Source organism: Arvicanthis niloticus, chromosome 2 (assembly GCF_011762505.2).
Source record: "Arvicanthis niloticus isolate mArvNil1 chromosome 2, mArvNil1.pat.X, whole genome shotgun sequence".
Taxonomy (NCBI): Eukaryota; Metazoa; Chordata; class Mammalia; order Rodentia; family Muridae; genus Arvicanthis; species Arvicanthis niloticus.
Window position 1 is genome coordinate 119,861,280 of NC_047659.1, and position 19,352 is coordinate 119,880,631.

The 19,352-nt window shown below is 39.4% G+C and overlaps 1 protein-coding gene across 1 annotated transcript; it reads left to right on the plus strand.

Annotated features, from left to right (window-relative positions):
- Nucleotides 1-4,811: 4,811 nt before the first annotated feature.
- On the plus strand, nucleotides 4,812-18,885 carry LOC117704301 (uncharacterized). Its single transcript, XM_076928294.1, has 5 exons — nucleotides 4,812-4,902; nucleotides 15,529-15,655; nucleotides 15,852-15,912; nucleotides 17,065-17,597; nucleotides 17,682-18,885. Exons 1-5 carry the CDS (start codon nucleotides 4,900-4,902, stop codon nucleotides 18,308-18,310), a joined length of 1,353 nt encoding a protein of 450 aa, XP_076784409.1. The 5' UTR covers nucleotides 4,812-4,899; the 3' UTR covers nucleotides 18,311-18,885.
- Nucleotides 18,886-19,352: the final 467 nt, after the last annotated feature.

Genomic DNA, 19,352 nt, shown 5'->3' on the forward strand with positions numbered 1-19,352 from the left:
TGTTTGTTTTATGACCTCTTGGAATGTGCTCTAAGCAGGAGAAGGTCCAGTTACTATCTCTCTCGGGGCAATTAACTGATAACACTCAGGAGACTGGAGGAGTTCTCTTTGCAGTTTCGACTATGCCTGAGGGACTTAATAGCAGTCCTGTTATGAAAGAGCTTAATAATCACTGATATAATTTTACGAATTCTTATAGGATCATCATTAATACTTAAGAAGTCATCTATATGCCTATATAGTGTCACTACAAGACAGTACATCTTCATGGATCTGCAGAGATCTGCTACAAAGGGGTGTGCTATTGCTTAGTGATAGTAGCATATGAATAATAATAATAATAATAATAATAATAATAATAATGGGAAAAGCATATTAATAGCAGGAATCTTTCCTAAAATCAGGTCCACCACAGCCTTGCTAATGGGGCACACTCGTCACAGATTATATAATAATCTGAGGCAAGCATTTCAGGATGATCATCTGCCAATTATTAGCTTGTTCCATTATGGCTCCTGACAAGAAGCAGTCTTGGGAATCCTCAGGCCCTACCAGAGCCAAAGGAATAGAAGACCAGGAGCTAGAGAATCCATTTCCAGCTAGCAGGTTTTAGAGCTGCAGCCTGGAGCCTGAGCATAGTCTGGCTCTTAATGATGGGGATGCTTAGTGCTGGAGCTAGCACCCTAGCTCTCCCACCTGGAATTTCAAAGCCATTGTCTCTAACGAATCCTTCACTTTATGTTTACTGTCCTCTTAGGCTTCATCATGCACTAAAGTAAAAGGCTTTTCTTTCATTTTCTAGTCTCTACATATGTATCAGTGAAGCAGAATTTCATGCCTTTCAGACAAGATAGGCTTTATAAATGCAAATTACTTTTATTTTCTTCTGGGGACATAAACTCTAGCAGGGTAACACTTGACCAGTGTCTGTGGGCTCTGTTGCTGCATGTCTACCACATCAGGGATAATCAGTCTTGCAGCTTTGGTCTTGTAGTCACAAACCCTTTAAGACTTGCATTGTCATTTCCTCTCATTCTTTGTACTCTTCTCTCATGGTGTGGAGATTTGGGCTCAGGTTTTTGTTGTTGTTGTCATTGTTTTGTTTTTTGTTTGTTTGTTTGTTTTTTGTTTCATTGCTTTTGGGTTTTTTGTTTGTTTTGTTTTGTTTTTCAGACAGGGTTTTTCCTGTAGCCCTAACTATACTGGAATTAAAAATCCCTTTGTAGACCAGGCTGGCCTCCAACTCACAAAGATTCTCCTGGCACTGCCCTATAAATGCTGGTGTTAAAGGCATGTACCACCACCCCCAGGCTTTCATAACCCTTGAAACACCATTACAAGTTACTTTCTGAAGCTGTCAATCTCAGTTCTTCTAAGTCATCAGGGTGAAGATGAACTGAGAGCCAGACTTGTTCTTTACTGCTATTAATGACGTGTATATGGGGCTGAACAAAGAGGCTTATGGCTCAGCCTCTAAGAGCATCCTCAGGGCCTGGCTTTGATTCCCACCCCCTACAAGACAGCTCACAACTGTCTGTAACACAGGTCATGGGGAATCTGATACCCTCTTCTGACTCCTGCTGGAAAGTTGCATGCAATTAGAATATTCACTGTCAAAACATATATACTGAAATTAAGTTAATTTTAATTAAAAAGAAGACTATTTATATCACATATATATATATCTGTCTTTGTACCATTTGCTTACCTGATGTCCAAGGAGACCAAAAGTGTGCATCATGTCTTCATGACTTGAAATTCCATATATTTCTGAGTCATCTGATGTGGATGCCAGGAGCCAAACTTTGATAGCCAAGAGCAATACCACATACCCACCTGTCTTACTCCCAAATATGCCAGAATAATAATGCAGAAGATGCAGATGCCCCATTACTCCTGTCTTTCATCACCTGAAGATGACATTGAAGGCGGCATTGAAAGATTCAATGGATTTCTAACTGTATTGAATGGACTCTCCACGTTGCTTATTGTCATTGTTAGCACATATAAATATCTAAAGACAACATAGGTTTTAACGAACAGAGTTGTATATAGACTGATTATATTGGGAAAATTTCCAAAATTTATGATTTGGTGGGGGTGGTTAAAGACAGTTTTTCTCTACATAATCATGACTGTCCTGGTGCTCAGTATGTAGACCATGTTGGCCTCAAACTCTGAGGGATCCACCTGACTCTGTCTCCCAAGTGCTGGAGTTACCAGTTTACACCACTATGCCCTGCTGAGGTATGTTTTTGAAATGACATCTTTTAATCAGAAAATGAAAATAATTTAAACAGAAACAGCCTTTGTTTTGATGAACAGTAACTCTTTTCAATATTCTACAGTATATTATTTTCAACTGGCAAATCATTTCATCTGTTCTCAATATTATGGTTATTCTCTTTGCTTGTTAAATTCAGTTTTTTAAATGTTCTGTGTGTTTATGCTCTTGTGTCATATTGTGCATTTCTCACTCAGATGGCAACTTACTGGTGTTGTTTATTACTTCCTCTATATGAGTTCTAGAGAGCAAAGCCAGAGAGTCAAGTCAGGGAATCAAGTTTGTCAGAAAGTGACCTCATTGGCCCATACTTTGTTTAAAAATTATGTATGTATGTATGTATGTATGTATGTGTTGTTGTTGTTGTTGCTATTGTTGTTTTGGTGGTGGTGGTGTATGTGTGTGTGAGTGTGTGTGTGTGTGTGCATATGCCACAGCCCAGGTTTCAAAATAATAGAAAAATGTAGTAGTAAATATGAATTTCCTAGATATTGAGCTATGGTCACTGGACTTAGGAACAATCAACTTCAATCAGTGAGACAGTTCTCAGGCATCGTTTGTGTGTCTGAGAAAGTGTTCTGAACATGTGTTTTGTCTTCAGAATAAACTAAGATAATCAAAAAAATAACAACAATAACAAAAATAAATAGGAGTGTGGTATGGTAGTACAATTCTTTAATCCTAGCACTCAGGAGGCAGAGTTAGGCAGATCATTGTGTGTTTGAGGTCAGTCAGGTCTCAAAAAAAGATGCAGAGCAGACAGGGAAACATAGAGAAACAGTGTCTCTAAACCCCCCACAAAGTGACTGGGTTGAGGGGGGAAGTATAAATATCATGTTTATTTACAAAGAGAATTTTCTATTAAATATTTCGGTGTTTCTTCTATCCTTGAATGACAATATGGCTGACAAGATGACTCTGTGAGTAGGAGGTCATCTGTTACTGAATTAACGTTCCTACTAATCTTATGTGATTGCCCATGAGATGCCTCACGAGGAAAATAAATGACTGTGGTATGCAATGCTGGCAATGTGATCTTGACCACCATATAAGGAGGGACAAAGGAATCCCCACAAAGTTTTCTTCTACTCTAAGCATACCTGTCATGGACTACAAACCCATAATCCAATCACTCACACACACACACACACACACACACACACACACACACACATACACACACACACACAAACACACACACATACACACACACCATTATGATTATTTTAAAATAAATCACTTTGCACTTTCACTATCTCTCATGTCTCTGTAATTCCCTTAGGATGCAATTCTTCAAGATAGAGTGCTAAGTGAATACATAATTGGAACATGGAGAAGCAGCATCAAACGATATGTACATACACATAGTAAATTCAACTGTGTTATGAGATGTACAGTGGATTGCTGGACATCCTACCTTATACATATTTACTAGATAGATGAAAATGATTTTTTCTATACACACACAAGACATTTATTTACAGAACATGATGCATGTGGCATCATGTTCTGTAAAGCATTTCAACATTAATATTTTTAAATATGGTTGTTCTCTTGCATGTGAACATCCAGTTTTCCCAGGACCATTTGAAGACACTTCCCTACCAGTTTATATTTTTGGCATCTTTTTCAGGTGTTATATAGCTGAGGTTACATGTACTCATATTTGGGTGTTCCACATACTTCCACTTGTTTTTATATCTGTTTTTCTGTCAGTACAATTTTGTTTTTCTAACTATTGGTCTGTAATATATGTTGAAATGTAGAACATTAATCTCTCCAGAACTGGGCACCACCATCTTAACCATGCCCCGAGGCAGCACATTATTTTTTTTTCCCCTGGCATTAGAGTCCATTTCTTTAAAATTGAAGTAGGTAGATGTGCTGGTTTAGAAGAGAGCTCCACAGTATTTGTCCTGTTTTCCTGCTTTGCTCTGAGAAGTGTCTCATTACTATCAGGTGAAAACATACATGCAGGTTACCTGAACCCAGCATGAAACTACAAAGCAAAATCTTGTTTCCAAAAATCTCTAAAGTTGTGAATATTCTGGGCACCCAACCACTTGTAGGACAGATTGGTAACTCCAGTGTTAATTGATTAAAGGGCTATCCATGCAAGCTATCCAGCTTGATTGCAGGAGAAAGAAGGGGAAGTGCCTACTGAGTGCTGTGAGCTCAGGAACAGACCAAATTTGCAAAGTTGTGACTGCCCACAGTGCAGAGACCCAGGCAGCTGAGCAGCAGGGATCTGGAGTTGTAAGTCCTCTGAGGTGCTTGATGGGAGGACACACAGGTAAGCTATTAGAGGACAGGCACAAGTGCTATTGAAATGCAAACCTGCAGATTTGGAAAAGAACTGGTCCCAAACAGGAACCTTTAGGTAGTTTCTTTTCAATACACTAGAACCTTAAGGGTGGTGCTCATGTCACTCAAGAATCACTAGCCAATCAGAACCTCCAGCAGGACTGCCACTCAGAAGAAAAGGAGGCTCTTCCTGTAACAAGCCTGGAAGTTCCTGTGTGAATCTGAGCAGGTCTGAACGTGCCTGTTTGATATGTACTGAATGCCTCTGCTAGGTCTTGTGAGGGAGCTCAGGAAACCTCAAAACTCCAGACATGGTAAGTTCAGGGTCCTCTCCCACAAAGGGGAGGAGCAAGCGGCTTTGCAAAGGGTGCACATGTGGTGGATGGTAAGCAGCAGCCAGACAGATGTGGCCACATGTGAGGTCCTTTGTGGTTCTAGTCTCTCTTTCGACCTGGTGCTGTCCTCTGAATAAGTTTATTATGGGGGCTTCATCTTCACTAAGCATTTGAGGCAGGGGCTTGTGTGAAATACTCGGCAGGATGCCAAACCTGAGAACCCGAGTGTCTTCAGTAAGTTCTGCAGGTAGCATTTAACATGTAGGTGGTGATCCATTTGGAGATATTTTTGTGGAGGCTGTAAACCCGGGATCAGATGTTGCCTAGCACTCCAGTCTTAAGCTGTGGCGTAGAAGAGTAGAATTGATGATGTAAAGGATTCACTTAGGAGATAATAAGTGACACCAAGTAGAATGTGGCAGAGAGAGGACTGCCTCTAAAACACCCCACAGGTACATAATATGTTTACTGGGCCTGTTAGAAAATAGTCTGCATGTGTTTGTTTACCAGATGTCCAGACTTTTGTCTCCAAACTGTAAAGATGTAGTCAACTCTGGTTTACAATCAGCAACTCCGCCCATCATGATAGCAAAGAACAGGCACCTGATACTGTGCTCAAGGTGGCATTTTAGTGTCACAGCCAACGTTAAGGCTTGGTGTTGACTGGACTCTGACTGGTCAGTGAGAAGAGACAGAGCAGTGAATGAGTATTGCCCGACCTCCCTGGATTGGGGTGAAGGGATAGAAATAAAGAGGGTCCATTGTAAGAAGTGAGTTCTCTGAAGAAGCTGGTGTAATCTCAGCACAGAAAAGCAGGAGGAAGGACGGTGAGGGCCTTGCTGCTTTGACAGTCGTTGGAAATAGCAATGAGCAGTCAGGTAATCAATTTCAGAAAATCAGTAAAATTCCAAACTGGCCATCTCTCTGTGTGTGTTTGTGTGTGTGTGTGTGTGTGTGTGTGTGTGTTTGGGTGGGGAGTTACAGCGCAGGGCAATCAGGAATCTGGATGAGGAAATGAACTTATTTCTAGAATCCAAATTTCTATATTTACACCAGTTCAAGCAACACAAGATGTAGACAAACTGATGTGTTGTGCCTAACAGGAATCTTAATTTCCTGTTTTAAAAACACACAACTTGACAGAAGAGACATGAGTAACATTTGCTGTGCTCTAGTACATACGCTTAGACTGTAAAGAATATTGGACAATAAAGTCTGTTTCAACTTTTAAAAATAGTTTTTTTCTTTATTTTTTCTCCACGGGCAGTGATGGCTCTCATCTATAATCCCAGCACTTGGGAGGCAGAGGCAGAGGCAGGCTGATTTCTGAGTTTGAGACCAACCTGTTCTACAAAGTGAGTTCCAGGACAGCCAGGGCTACACAGAAAAACCCTGTCTCATAAAAAACCCTGTCTCATAAAAGCAAATATATAGATATATAGAGTAGAATTAAATCATTTCTTTCATGTTTCTTCCTACTATTAGGTCTGAAACCTTGGGACATATGGTTAAGGAGTGTATGTAGAAAATCAGAGCAAACCTGGCTGTCAGGTTCTCTCAGCTGACCTCAGTCCCTACCTGATACATGGTATGGCTGGCGTACCTCACCCTCTAGCCCAGGGCTGCCCTTCTCCCAGCTGCCACTTCTTATGTAATCCAACCATTTCGATTACCTGGTCTTTTTCATCTGTCACTAATCATTTTGGTCTCTTTGTCTGGATCTTGCTTCTTCCCTCCTTCCTCTCTCCACATGGCTCAGGGTCCTGTCTATTTGTACTCTCCCAGATGTTCTGCCTCTGCTTATATTCTCTCTTTCATGTATAAGAAGCTTTCTACTCCAGCATACCTAGGAGCAGTCATGTCCTTTCCTTTTTTATTTCTTTTTTTTTCCCATTTACTTTGTATTAACCACTCCTTGCTATAAAATTCCTAGTCACGTTTTCTTTTTAACTATGTTACTGTTTGGATTTGACTGAAGTTTGGCTGCAGGACTTCCCAACTCTGAAGCAGACATGGCTACACTGGACAGTGCATGTGTAAAGGAATATGCAAACACAGGACCTTGTGCCTTGAAAAAGGAGAATAGGTGCTCTGGGAGACTGGACCATTCTATGAAATACAAATTCTCTAGACCAGGGCTTTGTCTGCACCTAGAGTGGAAAGGCAGATCTGGGAAGGCCTCAGCTGTGCGAGGCACTTGCTCTCTGTTCTCCCAGGAGAGGAGCTGCAACTATCCTGAGAACCAGCTGAGTTTTCTAAGCTAATGAGCGAGTCTGTGCAGTTCTAACTATCAGGAGCACCAGTGGAAGGTAGCTTGCAAATTCTTTCCAGGATTCTCCTCAGATGCAGCTGCAGGAAGTTGTGAGGAAGACCACAGGCTATGACGTGGTGAGACTGAGATAGACTGTGGGTCAGGCTCTTGTTCTGTTGGTCCATGTGGTGATCTGAGCAGAGGCCCTTGGCCTCTGACCCTTCCTGAGCCTGAATTCTAATGGAAGGGGGACGCTATAGAGCACTGGCTGTGGAAATCTGTGGTGTTTATAATGTCATTATCCAGTGTGTACACACAAGCATTGCTTTGGGTGTGTAGTAGGAAGACATATTGAAGAATGCAGGTCTGGTCTCTAGAATTTCTGAACCTTCCACATTCAGTTTTGTGGCACAAATAGTTTAGGAATAGGTAGAAGGAGGTGGTAGGGATCATCCTTCAGTAATGTTTGATTAGAATCCTTTTACCTTTCCACTGCCTCCATTCTCAATGGCATGATTCATGGAATTTCAGTTCCAGAGGACAAAAGGAGTTTCTAAGATGCAGAATTTCTAAGGTGTACATAGTGTTGGGTAAGTGAGTAAGGCAGATTGTGCATCTTGTGACATAATCCGTGTGGCAGGGAGCACTCATTTATTATTTTTCAATATTGTATTCTGGGGTACTAGCTTTACCTGAAATCACAAGGGGTCATGAGGGGCTGCAGAGTCATAGCCTACAGTTCTGACCACCTCTATTTACAGAGAGAGGTCTAGAACATGGAGAGTTTGGAAGACAGATGAGCAGTCGCTGGAGACAGAAATATAAAAGGTTAGGGGTCACTTTGAGTTATTGTTATAGGATTCATGAATTCCGTTTTCATTTAATTTCTTTATACATATAGTCACAGGTAACATTGGTCAAGTTCAATTTTTCCTGGTTTAGTTTCCTTAGGTACTTTGATGAAAACTTGCATACAATATTTAGGTTTCTATTTTTGGCTTTTTCTCTGCTTTCCCACATTCTTTCACAAATATTGTATGTATTATTGATTATTGTATTTTTGTTATAAGTATAGAAGTTGCACTGTTCCAATGTGTATACTATTTCTTCAAAATACTGTTGAGCTTTCTGAGTTTTCTCATATGACATATAGTCTTGGGGTCAACTTTCCTGTTAGAAATTTTTGCAATTTTTAGATTTAAAATTTTCTTTGTCCTGTGTATTCATTCCTTGTATTGTACCTTCAGTGTCTGAGATTATCTCATCGATCTCTATACTGTGGATGAACCTTGATACCATAGTTCCTTTTTGCTGTCCTAAAATTTTGCTTTACAGGATTCTCTTTGTGCTTTCTTTTTTATTTTTATTGTTCTTCTTCTTATTGAATTATTTTATTTATTTACATTTCAAATGTTGCCCCTTTCCTGGTCCCCCCTCCTAGAGTTCTTCATTCCATCCCAGTCCTTTGCCTCTGAGAAAGTGCTCCCCTACGTAAACATCAACACCCCCCACCCCCGTTCACCTACAACCATAAATTTTACACCTGGATGAGTAATTTCATGTAATTGAACAGTACTGTATTTAGAAGTGAGAACAAAATAAAGAGGGACATCATATAATGCTTGAATAGATTGTTGAGATGTGTCATATTTTTTTTAGAAAAAAATATTTATTTATTTATTTATTTTATTTATTTATTTACCTTCTAAATGTTGCCCTGTTTAGTGTTTCCCCCTCCCAGAGTTTTTCATCTCACCCCCTCTACCCTTTTCCTCTGAGAGAATGCTCCCTCACTTGCATATAGCCTCCGTACCCACCCACCACTAACTACCTCACCCTCCTAGTAATCCTTCTTCTCTGGGGCATCATGTCTCTATAGGTTGGACACATCTACTCCCACTGATACCAGACCAGACAGTCCTCTGGTACATATGTGTTTGAGTCTACCATCCAGCCCATGTATGCTCTTTGGTTGGTGGCTTAGTCTCTGGGAGCTCTTAGGTTTCCAGGTTAGTTGATACTATTGCTCTTCCTATGGGGTTGTCATCCCTTTCAGCTTCTCTAGTCCTTCCTCAAACTCTTCCATCTTGGTCCTGACCTCAGTCCAATGGTTGGCTGTATCTGCGTCTGTCTCAGTCAGCTGCTGCTAGAGCCTCTCAGAGGACAGCCATAATAGATAGGCTCCTGTCTGTAAGGACAACATGGCAGCAGTAATAGTGTCAGGGTTTGGTGCCTGCCCATGGGAGGGATCCCAATTTGGGCAGGCCACTAAATAACCTTTCCTTCAGTCTCTGGTCCATTTTGTCCCTGCATTTCTGGGTCAAAAAATTTGAAGATAAGTGGATGCCCCCATCCCAACACTGGGGACCCTGTCTATGTACTGGAGGTAATTTTTTCAGGTTCCCTATCCCCACTGTTCTGCAGTTTTGTCCTGGAAGCCTCTCACACCCCACATCTCTGGAACTTTCAGCTATTAAAACCAAGGACATCATGAATTTTGCAGGCTAATGGATGGAATTAGAAAATATCCTGAGCCCCAGACCCAAAGGAGATGCATGTTATGTACTCACTGATAAGTGGATAATACTGAATATTCATGATACAACTCACAGAAAGTATGAAGTTTAACAAGAAGGAAGGCCAAAATGAGGATGCTTCAATCCCACATAGAAAGGGGAACAAATTTATCATGGGAGGCAGAGAGAGGGATGGGGGTAAGGATCAGGGTGGCAGAGAAGAGGGGAAAATGGTTTCAGGATCAGTTATTGGGTGAAGATAGGAAAGAAGCCCAGAGAGCCAGATGACTGAATGGAAATATGCAAAGGCGTGGTGTGGGGGCGGGGCACCCCTGCTTTGTGCTTTCTTTATATTTTCTATTTTCATTTCTATGTCATGAACAGTTAGGTTTTCGTCAAATGTTTGCCTGTTTTTCTTGCTATATTCCTGGAATTTCTTAGTCTTGTCTGTTGTTTGATTGTGTTTGCCTGCATGTATCCATTTTCCCTTTAAGGACTTCTAACACCTTCAAACAGTTGCTGGTAAGGTCTTTTTCTTGTGCCTTCAGTTATGTTGGAATATTCAAGACTTGCAGTGGGAAAATAGCTTTGTTCTTTTGGTGACAATTTTCCTGGCTGTCAATGATTATGTTTCTAGGCTGGTGTCTAGACATCTAGGTTGGTGTCATTATAGGCTTAGGTTCTGATTCCCAGGTTTGTCTTCTTTTGGGAGGAGGTTTGATCCTGGGTTTCTGTTGGTTTTCTGGATTTTCAGAAAGTGTGTTAACTGAGTGTTGCCTCATTTCTGGATCTGTTTTTTGGGTGTGTTTCAGTGGGAAATGCTTGCTGATTTTGGAGGTTGTGGGAAAAAGACTCAGGGAAAAGATGATCTTAGTAATCTTCACAGGCACTTGACAGAAGATAGGGGATGCTGCCTTTTGTGTTTTAGTCCAGTGCTATGGAAAACTGTGAATATTACGTCTAGGGTAACAGATAGTGTGGCAGATCTTTGGACTGCCTAAGTGGTCTTCTGTAAAGCTTACCACATGGTTGAGAAGGTGTGTCTTCCTCAGCAGGGCCTGGGACACAGAGATGGGGCAGGAAAAGAAGGGTATTTGGGGATTATCTGTGGTATTTATGGGACCATGGAAACTGGAACAGGAAGTTTACCCTGATACTGTGTTGCAGTGCTTTAGCAACTATGAGAATTGGGTCTGAAGTAACAGATAGTAGGATAGGTCTTTGGACAGAATGCCTAGTCTTCTGGCAGTCATGGCCTGTTTTTCAGCAGGGAGTTTCTGCCCATAGTTGAGGGCTCAGACACAGAAGTGGCACAGGAAGAGAAGGGAAGATGGACATGCTCTTTTGTGTATTTACAGGAGGCATGGACATGTGAGAGGAAGCTACAGTCCTCAGAGCAACCTTGATTATTGGGTCTCAGGTAGCAGAATGTGGGGATGGTCTGGAGACATCCTACCTAGTTCCTTACCTGAGGTGTCAGATGCTCAGGGCTCATTAATTCGCTTCTATATTTACTTAGGTTTTTGTTGTTGTTTATCTGTGAAAGGCAGTTTGCTTATTTTTTATAAGAAAAGTTCTATGTGGGTGGGCAGGTCAGTCAACAACTATTTATTTCAGGTTTAACCTGAGTTCAGATATTAACAGCCAGCCCATGTTGGGAGGCTCTTACCTACCTAGTACTAGAGATCCAGTCCCATAGTTATGCTTTCAGAAGTGCTTCTGACTGATGCAGCACTTAGCTTAAGACAAGCTGTTTGGGTTTATAGTACAAAGCATGCTCTGTTTTTCAAAAGTCTGCTTACCTGCATTTGGTTTTAAAAGTTTGCATTTTCTCATATTGGTGCTGATTTGTATGCAGTCATTAATCACAGGAAACAAGTGATTTCTAAGTGATCCGAAAACACATGCATTTCTTTATCATAAGTGGAGAAGATGCTTTTAGTAGCCAATATTATTTTTTCCGATGTTGATACATCCATATTATTTAAGCAATAGCTGACCAATCTATTTTCTATTATTAGGACAGGAGAGTACCAGAGTCCACAGGTTAGTGTTGTCCAGTGATTTCTTTGATTTTCTGTTTGAGTGTAGTAGTGTACTTCTTGTTTAAAAGGCTGTGTTGTATTTGTAAGTCTCTCTTTGTGTACTTTAAACAGTGGTGCCATCTATGTTGTGTGATATTATTAAGTATAATCTAAAAATAATAGCCTTTCACTGATTTTTTAATTCTGAAAATTTAATATATTATGAGTTCCTTGAGTTTTTGAAGGTTCGGGGATCTTCTGTGGAGAAATCGTTTTCTTTTCTTGGAACTAATGAATTGCCTCTCCTCATTGCCAAATCTATTTTATTCCAATTGTTGTAATAATCAGTATTTGTGGGTTTGCTACTTAATTGCTATGATTAGCACATTGTTTTAGGACATTAAAACATTCTCATTCATTATTGTCCTAATTCACTTCATTTTTCAACATTTTAGAGCATACAGTCATCCCAGGGAGACCCAATTAATGGTGTGCCCCCCGCCCCATTGTAATGGCTGGTTGCAATATCTTTGAGAAATTGTGTTGATTGGTGATTGATATAGGAAGACACTTCCATTGAGAGTGACACCATCCCTTGGCAAGGGGGCCTGGGCTGGATAAATAAGCTAGCTGAACGTGAGACAGTGACCAGGCAGAAGAATAAACAAAGAAACAATGTTGATCCATGCTTTTTGTCTTTTTTTTTCTAGCATTAATTTCTGTCTTAAACTCACAAAATAAGGAATTGTGATCTGATAGAAGCATCCAGAAAACTGTACAACAAGAGTAGCAAGTGAAAACAAAAAATGGTACACACAAAGGGATTTTGATGCTTGACAAAATCTGGGAATATTTTCTTTCAGCATTATATGGAAAACATAAGGTTTGAGATGGTCAAAGCCTTAGAGAGCTGTATACATATCTTAGTTGGCTGTTCTTGTAGGACTTAGGAAGATTGGAGTATTGGGACTGATGCAGACAGAGGAAGATGATGTCATAGAAATTCAGTGGGAAACAGACACTATGAAAATCTTTGCTGGAGATCATGTTTGCTATTTAGGCCACAAATGTTTCTTATTTTCCCCATGCCCTGAGGAACTGAGTAGGGCAGAATGAAAAGATAATGGACTGATTTCTTAGTTGGAATATTGAGGCTTTTGTATGGTTCTTACCTTGACTCATTCAGAACTACAGTAGGAAAAAAAAGCCACAAGTGGGGTAGAAAGAAATGCAAAGTGTGTGTAGAGAAAAAACACGCTAGGTAGTTTCAGATGCTGTCAGTGTTTTAACAGAGGCAAGAATTTTCAGGCAAATCATCACCAGTGACATGAATGACATTGCTTTGGATTGGAAGCCTAGGAAGGTGCCCTAGGAGTAATAATCCCTTCTGCTAAGCCTTCAATTAATAGAAGGAGTAGGCAAAGTGATACCTAGTCCAGGAAGGAACTCCATATAAAACCTGCTACAACTATGGTACATGTGTGGCAGGTTCCATCTCAATGTATAAGTCAAATTTTACAGGCTCAACCATATTGTTTTGTCTTTGGAAACAAGGAATTTGTGAAATTATGGTCATGGATTCTTCCTTTCTGGTTTCAGTTCAGCACTATTCTAGCCTTCTGTGTTTGGCAGAGTCCCAGCCCCAGTGAGGATACTGTGAGCATTCATTTCATGAAACTGTGACTATGATGCCTAGCTACATTTGAGACCACAAGATGTTGACACCTAAGCTCTAAGAATCTGCCATGGAGAGATGCATATAGGGAATGGAAGTACCGAAACTGAGCTGTATGAGAAGTTGCAGGGATAGAGCACATTGAACCTGAAGCCTCTTGTGGCTGAGTCAGAGCTACAGGATTTAGTGTTTCCATTGTTGGGTTTCTTGCCTTGGTCCAATGTACACATTCCTCCATATTGGAATGGAAAGGGTTGTTTGTGCCCTTGTATATTTGAAAGATAGAATTTGTTTTCTGATTTTACAAGATGTGGCAGTCACAAGATTGTTTTGAGTGTCAAAGGTATGTTTGGAGTTTGAACAGTGCAGGGGCTGTTGTAACCATTTAATATTGAATTTAGAGAAATATATTATCATGAGAGGATCACCATGAATCTATAGTGACCAGAGTCATGATATACTCAATATACTCAACCCACGTCCTGTTCTTTATGTCTACTGTGTTGTGGTTGAAACTCATCAGTCAGCTTCTTTCTTCTGCTGTCATATCCTCATCATTACAGACTCTATCCCTAAGTCATGTAAGATACAGTAGAAGGGATTGTTATTCAGTGCTATGGTATTTCACTGAGATTTTTATATTTTTTTTGTTTTGTTGTTTTTGTTTTTGATGTTGAAGACAATATATTCCTGTGTGGCTGTGGCTGTCCTGAAAGTAGGTTTGCAGACCAGGCAGCACTTGAGTTTACTGATCCACCTGCCTTAATCTCCAGAGTGTTCAGATTAGCTGCGGGCCAAAATGCCTGTAGTATTATTATTATTATTATTATTATTATTATTATTATTATTATTATTATCTGATGGGCTTGGGCTTGGAATGTAAGTTTTGTATATGCATGCCTATGCTGATGTGTTGAACTTAAGGCACACTTGAATTTTAAAACGACAGACAGTATATTTCTCAGGATGTCAGGAATTCATTTTATTAAGACTACATGGATGTTCTTTTTTTTTTTTTTTTGGATTTTTCGAGATAGGGTTTCTCTGTGTAGCCCTGGCTGTCCTGGAACTCACTCTGTAGACCAGGCTGGCCTCAAACTCAGAAATCCGCCTGCCTCTGCCTCCCAAGTGCTGGGATTAAAGGCGTGAGCCACCACCGCCCGGCTACATGGATGTTCTATTGTACTGCAGGTATGTGGCATTATTACTTACTACATGTGTAATTTATTTCGAATTTTTGAATGAATATGAGTATTTTCCTGTATGCATGAATATGTTTATCTTGTGTACCTGATGGTCACAGTAGGTAGAAGATGGTCTCAGAACTCCTGAACTTAGTTCAGTGGACACTTGTGGGCCTTCATGTAAATATTGGCAATTTACTCCAGTTATTTGCTAAATAGGGAACACCTTTGGTGAGCCACCTGTCCCTCCCTATGCTGGTAACTCATGATCAAGAGTTACATAGCTAATGTTTTCATCTGTTCATTTGTAAAGGTTTAAACATGCATACCTTTTATTAAGATTTTATTAATTTTCCTGCTGAAACTGGGTCACTTGAGGATTTTGGGAAGTGAATAAAGACCTGCAGTAAATAAATAATTCTTTGTAGGAACTTTAGTGAATACCTCTGAGTTCTTTCTATCTCTTGTTTCTTGGATTGATTGATTTTTACATGGGAGTTAGCATCTTAATATGTTCCTGTTGATGTCCTGTAACTCATGACATAGACTTACCATACCATTCAATGAGATACACCTGGGTACACATGCTGACTGCTGGGATTAAGGGCAGGAGTAATACACCCAGCATGCTCATCATGTGCTTAGTTAGTAATTATTAATACAATTTATGTAACGTGTGCTCAGTACTGTTGAACTGTGCACTTGTCTGTCTTCATGTCTATTAATTACCATTTCTCTTACTAGGCTTTATCCTACTCAAGAGGTGCAGAAATGACAGAGGTGAAGCTGATTAATTATTCCGTTCCTTCTAAAATGCCTTGATTACATTAGAGCATTTGTGTCAGGAATTAAGTGCAGGAATTACCAGAATTACATGGTTGTAATCTTACTGAAGTATACATTTTCAGTGTTCTCAGTAATGTTTCCTTCTGTACACATGTACTGGATATTTTAGGGTAGAGTGACCTATGATGATGTGCATGTGAACTTCACTCAGGAAGAGTGGGCTTTGCTGGATCCTTCTCAGAAGAGCCTCTACAAAGATGTGATGCTGGAGACCTATAGGAATCTCGCTGCTATAGGTAATACAGTGAATTTTCTTTCACTTTTTAAAATGTAGTGACAAATGTTTCTTTGTTATTGTTATTTGTTTTTCTAATTTCAGTTGAGAATGAGGTGAATAAATCAGGCATGGTTGTAAAGTTCACTGAAGTTAGTAACTTAAATTTTGCCTAATTTCCAATAGTATAACACGTGGTCTCTGGTACTATATTATAGGCTACTTTTGGGAAGACCATAATACTGAAGAACATTTTCAAAGTTCTAGAAGATGTGGAAGGTAATTTGCATGTGCAAACTGATAAGAATATGCCTTTTAAGAAATGTTAGTATGTCCTGCATGTTTTAAAGAAAAACAACAGGGTAAAAAAAGCACTGCTTTAAATTCTAGATGATAATTAATTTATGATAAACCATGTATGTCAATGGCAGGTATCTATTTTGTGTTTTCAAGCCATTCCTCTAAGTACAAAAACAAAGAAACAATGCATTAATAGACCTTACCACTTAAATCATAGCCCAATAGAGTTATGCTGGAGAACTGCCAGTGTGTTTAATCTCCTGCCACTTAGATGTTGCAAGGTATACATATTGAATGTAATGAAGGTGAGAAGTACATGTTCTAAACCTTCTAATAAGCAAATTGTCCATACTAAAGTTGGTGTCAGTGATACCCTTGTAATATCATTGCTAAGCTTAGTAAGATGGGTAGTTTATGAGATTCAAAAATGCTGTTGTGGAGAACCTTAATACAACTGTATGAGGAAAAAAAGTTGAACTGTGTGAATGCAATTGGAACCCTTTTACTTGTTATTCTTCTTTAAATAGGGATGTCATATGTTACAATGGATGTAAACTATGAGAATATATAAGTATATTGAAAGAAGCAACAAACCGCTCTATCTTCCAGTACAATTAGAAGATACATAGTACTCCCCACTTTGAGTAGACTCTCTAAATGTGCTGCAAGTTTACAAATGATTAGCTTTCCAACTGTATTGGGGACATCTACAAACTCATACTGCGGACTATCTCTCTGAGTATGAGGGATGTGGATATTCTTCTATTTGCCTTGGTTCACATAGCATATATAGTATTATTGTCACAAGAGCAAATTTTTTGTGTGCAATCTGAGTGGCGAAGCTCTTATTTCGTCCTGTTGTATTTAGATCTGTGAAAAACCTCGTATAGTAAAGAGGATGCTGTAAATGTGAGTCATGTAATCAATGCTCTTCTTAGTCCAGGTATCTTCAAAGATATAAAACACCCCATAATGAAGGGGAACTCCGTGAATGTAAACAAAGTGATAATTCATTAAAATCAGGTTGTTTTTTATAATTAGACCAAATTATAAAACTTATTCATACAAATGGAAAGTTTCATCAGTGTAATGATGTGAGAAAGCTTTCACATGTGCCAATTGTCTTTGCAGGCATGAAAGCAGCCATCCTGAAGAGCAGCCCTCTCAGTTTATTCAATGTGGGAAAGCCTTTGTACGTCACAGTTATCTTCATACTCATAAAAGAACACTTACTGGAGAGAAACCCTTTGAATGTAACCAATGTGGTAAAGCCTTTGCAAAAAACAGTCATCTCCTAAGACACAAAAGAGTACACACTGGAGTGAAACCCTACAAGTGTAACCAATGTGGTAAAGACTTTGCAAGTCACAGTTCTCTTCAGATGCATAAAGGAATTCATACAGGAGAGAAACCTTATGAATGTAATCAATGTAGTAAAAGATTTGTATATCAAAGTAGTCTCCGAATACATACAAGAACACATACAGGAGAGAAACCCTATGAATGTAATCAATGTGATAAAGCTTTTCCACGTCAGTGTAGTCTCCTGTATCATCAAAGAACACATACTAGAGAGAGACCCTATGAATGTAATGAATGTGGTAAAGCATTTATAGCTTATGGTCATCTTCATAGGCATAAAAGAACACATACTGGAGAGAAACTCTTTGAATATAACCAGTGTGGTAAAGCCTTTGCAAAAAAATATTATCTCCTAAGACATAAAAGAGTACATACTGTTGAGAAATCCTATAAGTGTAACCAATGTGGTAAAGACTTTGCAAAAAATAGTCATCTCCTAAGACATAAAAGAATACATACTGGTGAGAAACACTTTAAGTGTAACCAATGTGGTAAAACTTTTGCACAAAACAGTTCTCTTCAAAGGCATGAAAGAATTCATATAGGAGAGAAACCTTATGAATGTAATCAATGTGGTAAAGGCTTTGCATGTCCAAGCAATCTCCGAGTACATACAAGAGCACATACAGGAGAGAAACCCTATGAATGTAATCAATGTGATAAAGCTTTTCCACGTCAGTGTAGTCTCCTGTATCATCAAAGAACACATACTGGAGAGAGACCCTATGGATGTAATGAATGTGAAAAAGCCTTTATATCTTACAGTCATCTTCATATGCATAAAAGAACACATACTGGAGAGAAACCCTTTGAATGTAACCAATGTGGTAAAGCTTATTCAAGAAACAGTCATCTCCTACAACATAAAAGAGTGCACACTGGAGAGAAACCTTATGAATGTAAGCACTGTGGCAAAGCCTTTGCAACTTCCAGTAATCTCCAAGTGCATAGTAGAAGACATACTGATAGAAACCCTACGAATGTAATCAGTGTGATAAAGCCTTTTCATGTGTAACTGGTCTCCTGTGGTATAAAGGAAGACATCTCACATATAGAAGAGAAACCCTTTGTATATAATCAGTGTGTTAAAGCCTTTACAAATCCATGTAGTGCCCAAATATATAAAACAACACATTCTGGAGAGAAACCATTTGAATGTAACCAATGTGGTAAAGTCCTTGCATATCATGGTCATCTTTGAATACATGAAAGAACATCTACTGGAGAGAAATGAATGCAAGCAATGAAGCTTTTGCACATATCTGTAGTCTTCATCATCATGGAAGAATCCATACTGGAGAGAAACTTTGAATGTATTTAGTATGGGAAAGACTTTTCAGATTTCAGAACTCTTCATAAGAGAACTTCATAAGAGTTATGAAGAACTCTTCATAACTCTTCATGAGAGATAGAGAGATCCTATGAATGTATTCAATATGGAGAAGATTTTGCACATTTCTACAGACTTCATCATGAAAGTAGTCATACTGTAGAGAAAGTCTATGAATGTAAGCCTTTGTATTATGGGGTCCTCTGAGATCCAAGACAACTCAAACTCATTTAATGTAATTGACTAGAATTTATTGGTTATTTTTGGATTGATAGAAATGTTTATATTTTATACAAAATTAAAGTTATAGTTCCTTACATTGGTACAGGTTTTTTTTTTAACATTTTTTATTGGAAATTATATTTACATTTCAGATTTTACCCCCTTACCCCATTCCCCCACCACCCAGGAACCCCTGATCCCATCCCCCCTCCTCCTGCTTCTATGAGGAGGTGCCCCAACCAACCCTCCTTCCACCTTCCCACCCTCAAATTCTCCCCCACTTGGTGTTCAGCCTTCATGGGACCAAGGATCTCCTCTCCCACATATGCCCGACAAGGCCATTGTCCCCTGTATTATGAGGTCCTCTGAGATCCAACACAATGCAAACTCATGGAATGTAATTGTCTACAGTTGACTGTAATGAAGCTGCTGCTGATGGATTAGAGCCAGAGAACATACTTGAAAGCTGAACTGTGGTAACTTCGACAATCCCCACACTCACCTG

Coding starts and splice junctions, on each gene's coding strand:
- LOC117704301 (XM_076928294.1), top strand. Junction 15,656..15,851: donor TAGGAATCTCGCTGCTATAG/GTAATACAGTGA, acceptor ACTATATTATAG/GCTACTTTTGGGAAGACCAT. Junction 15,913..17,064: donor AGTTCTAGAAGATGTGGAAG/GTAATTTGCATG, acceptor TTGTCTTTGCAG/GCATGAAAGCAGCCATCCTG.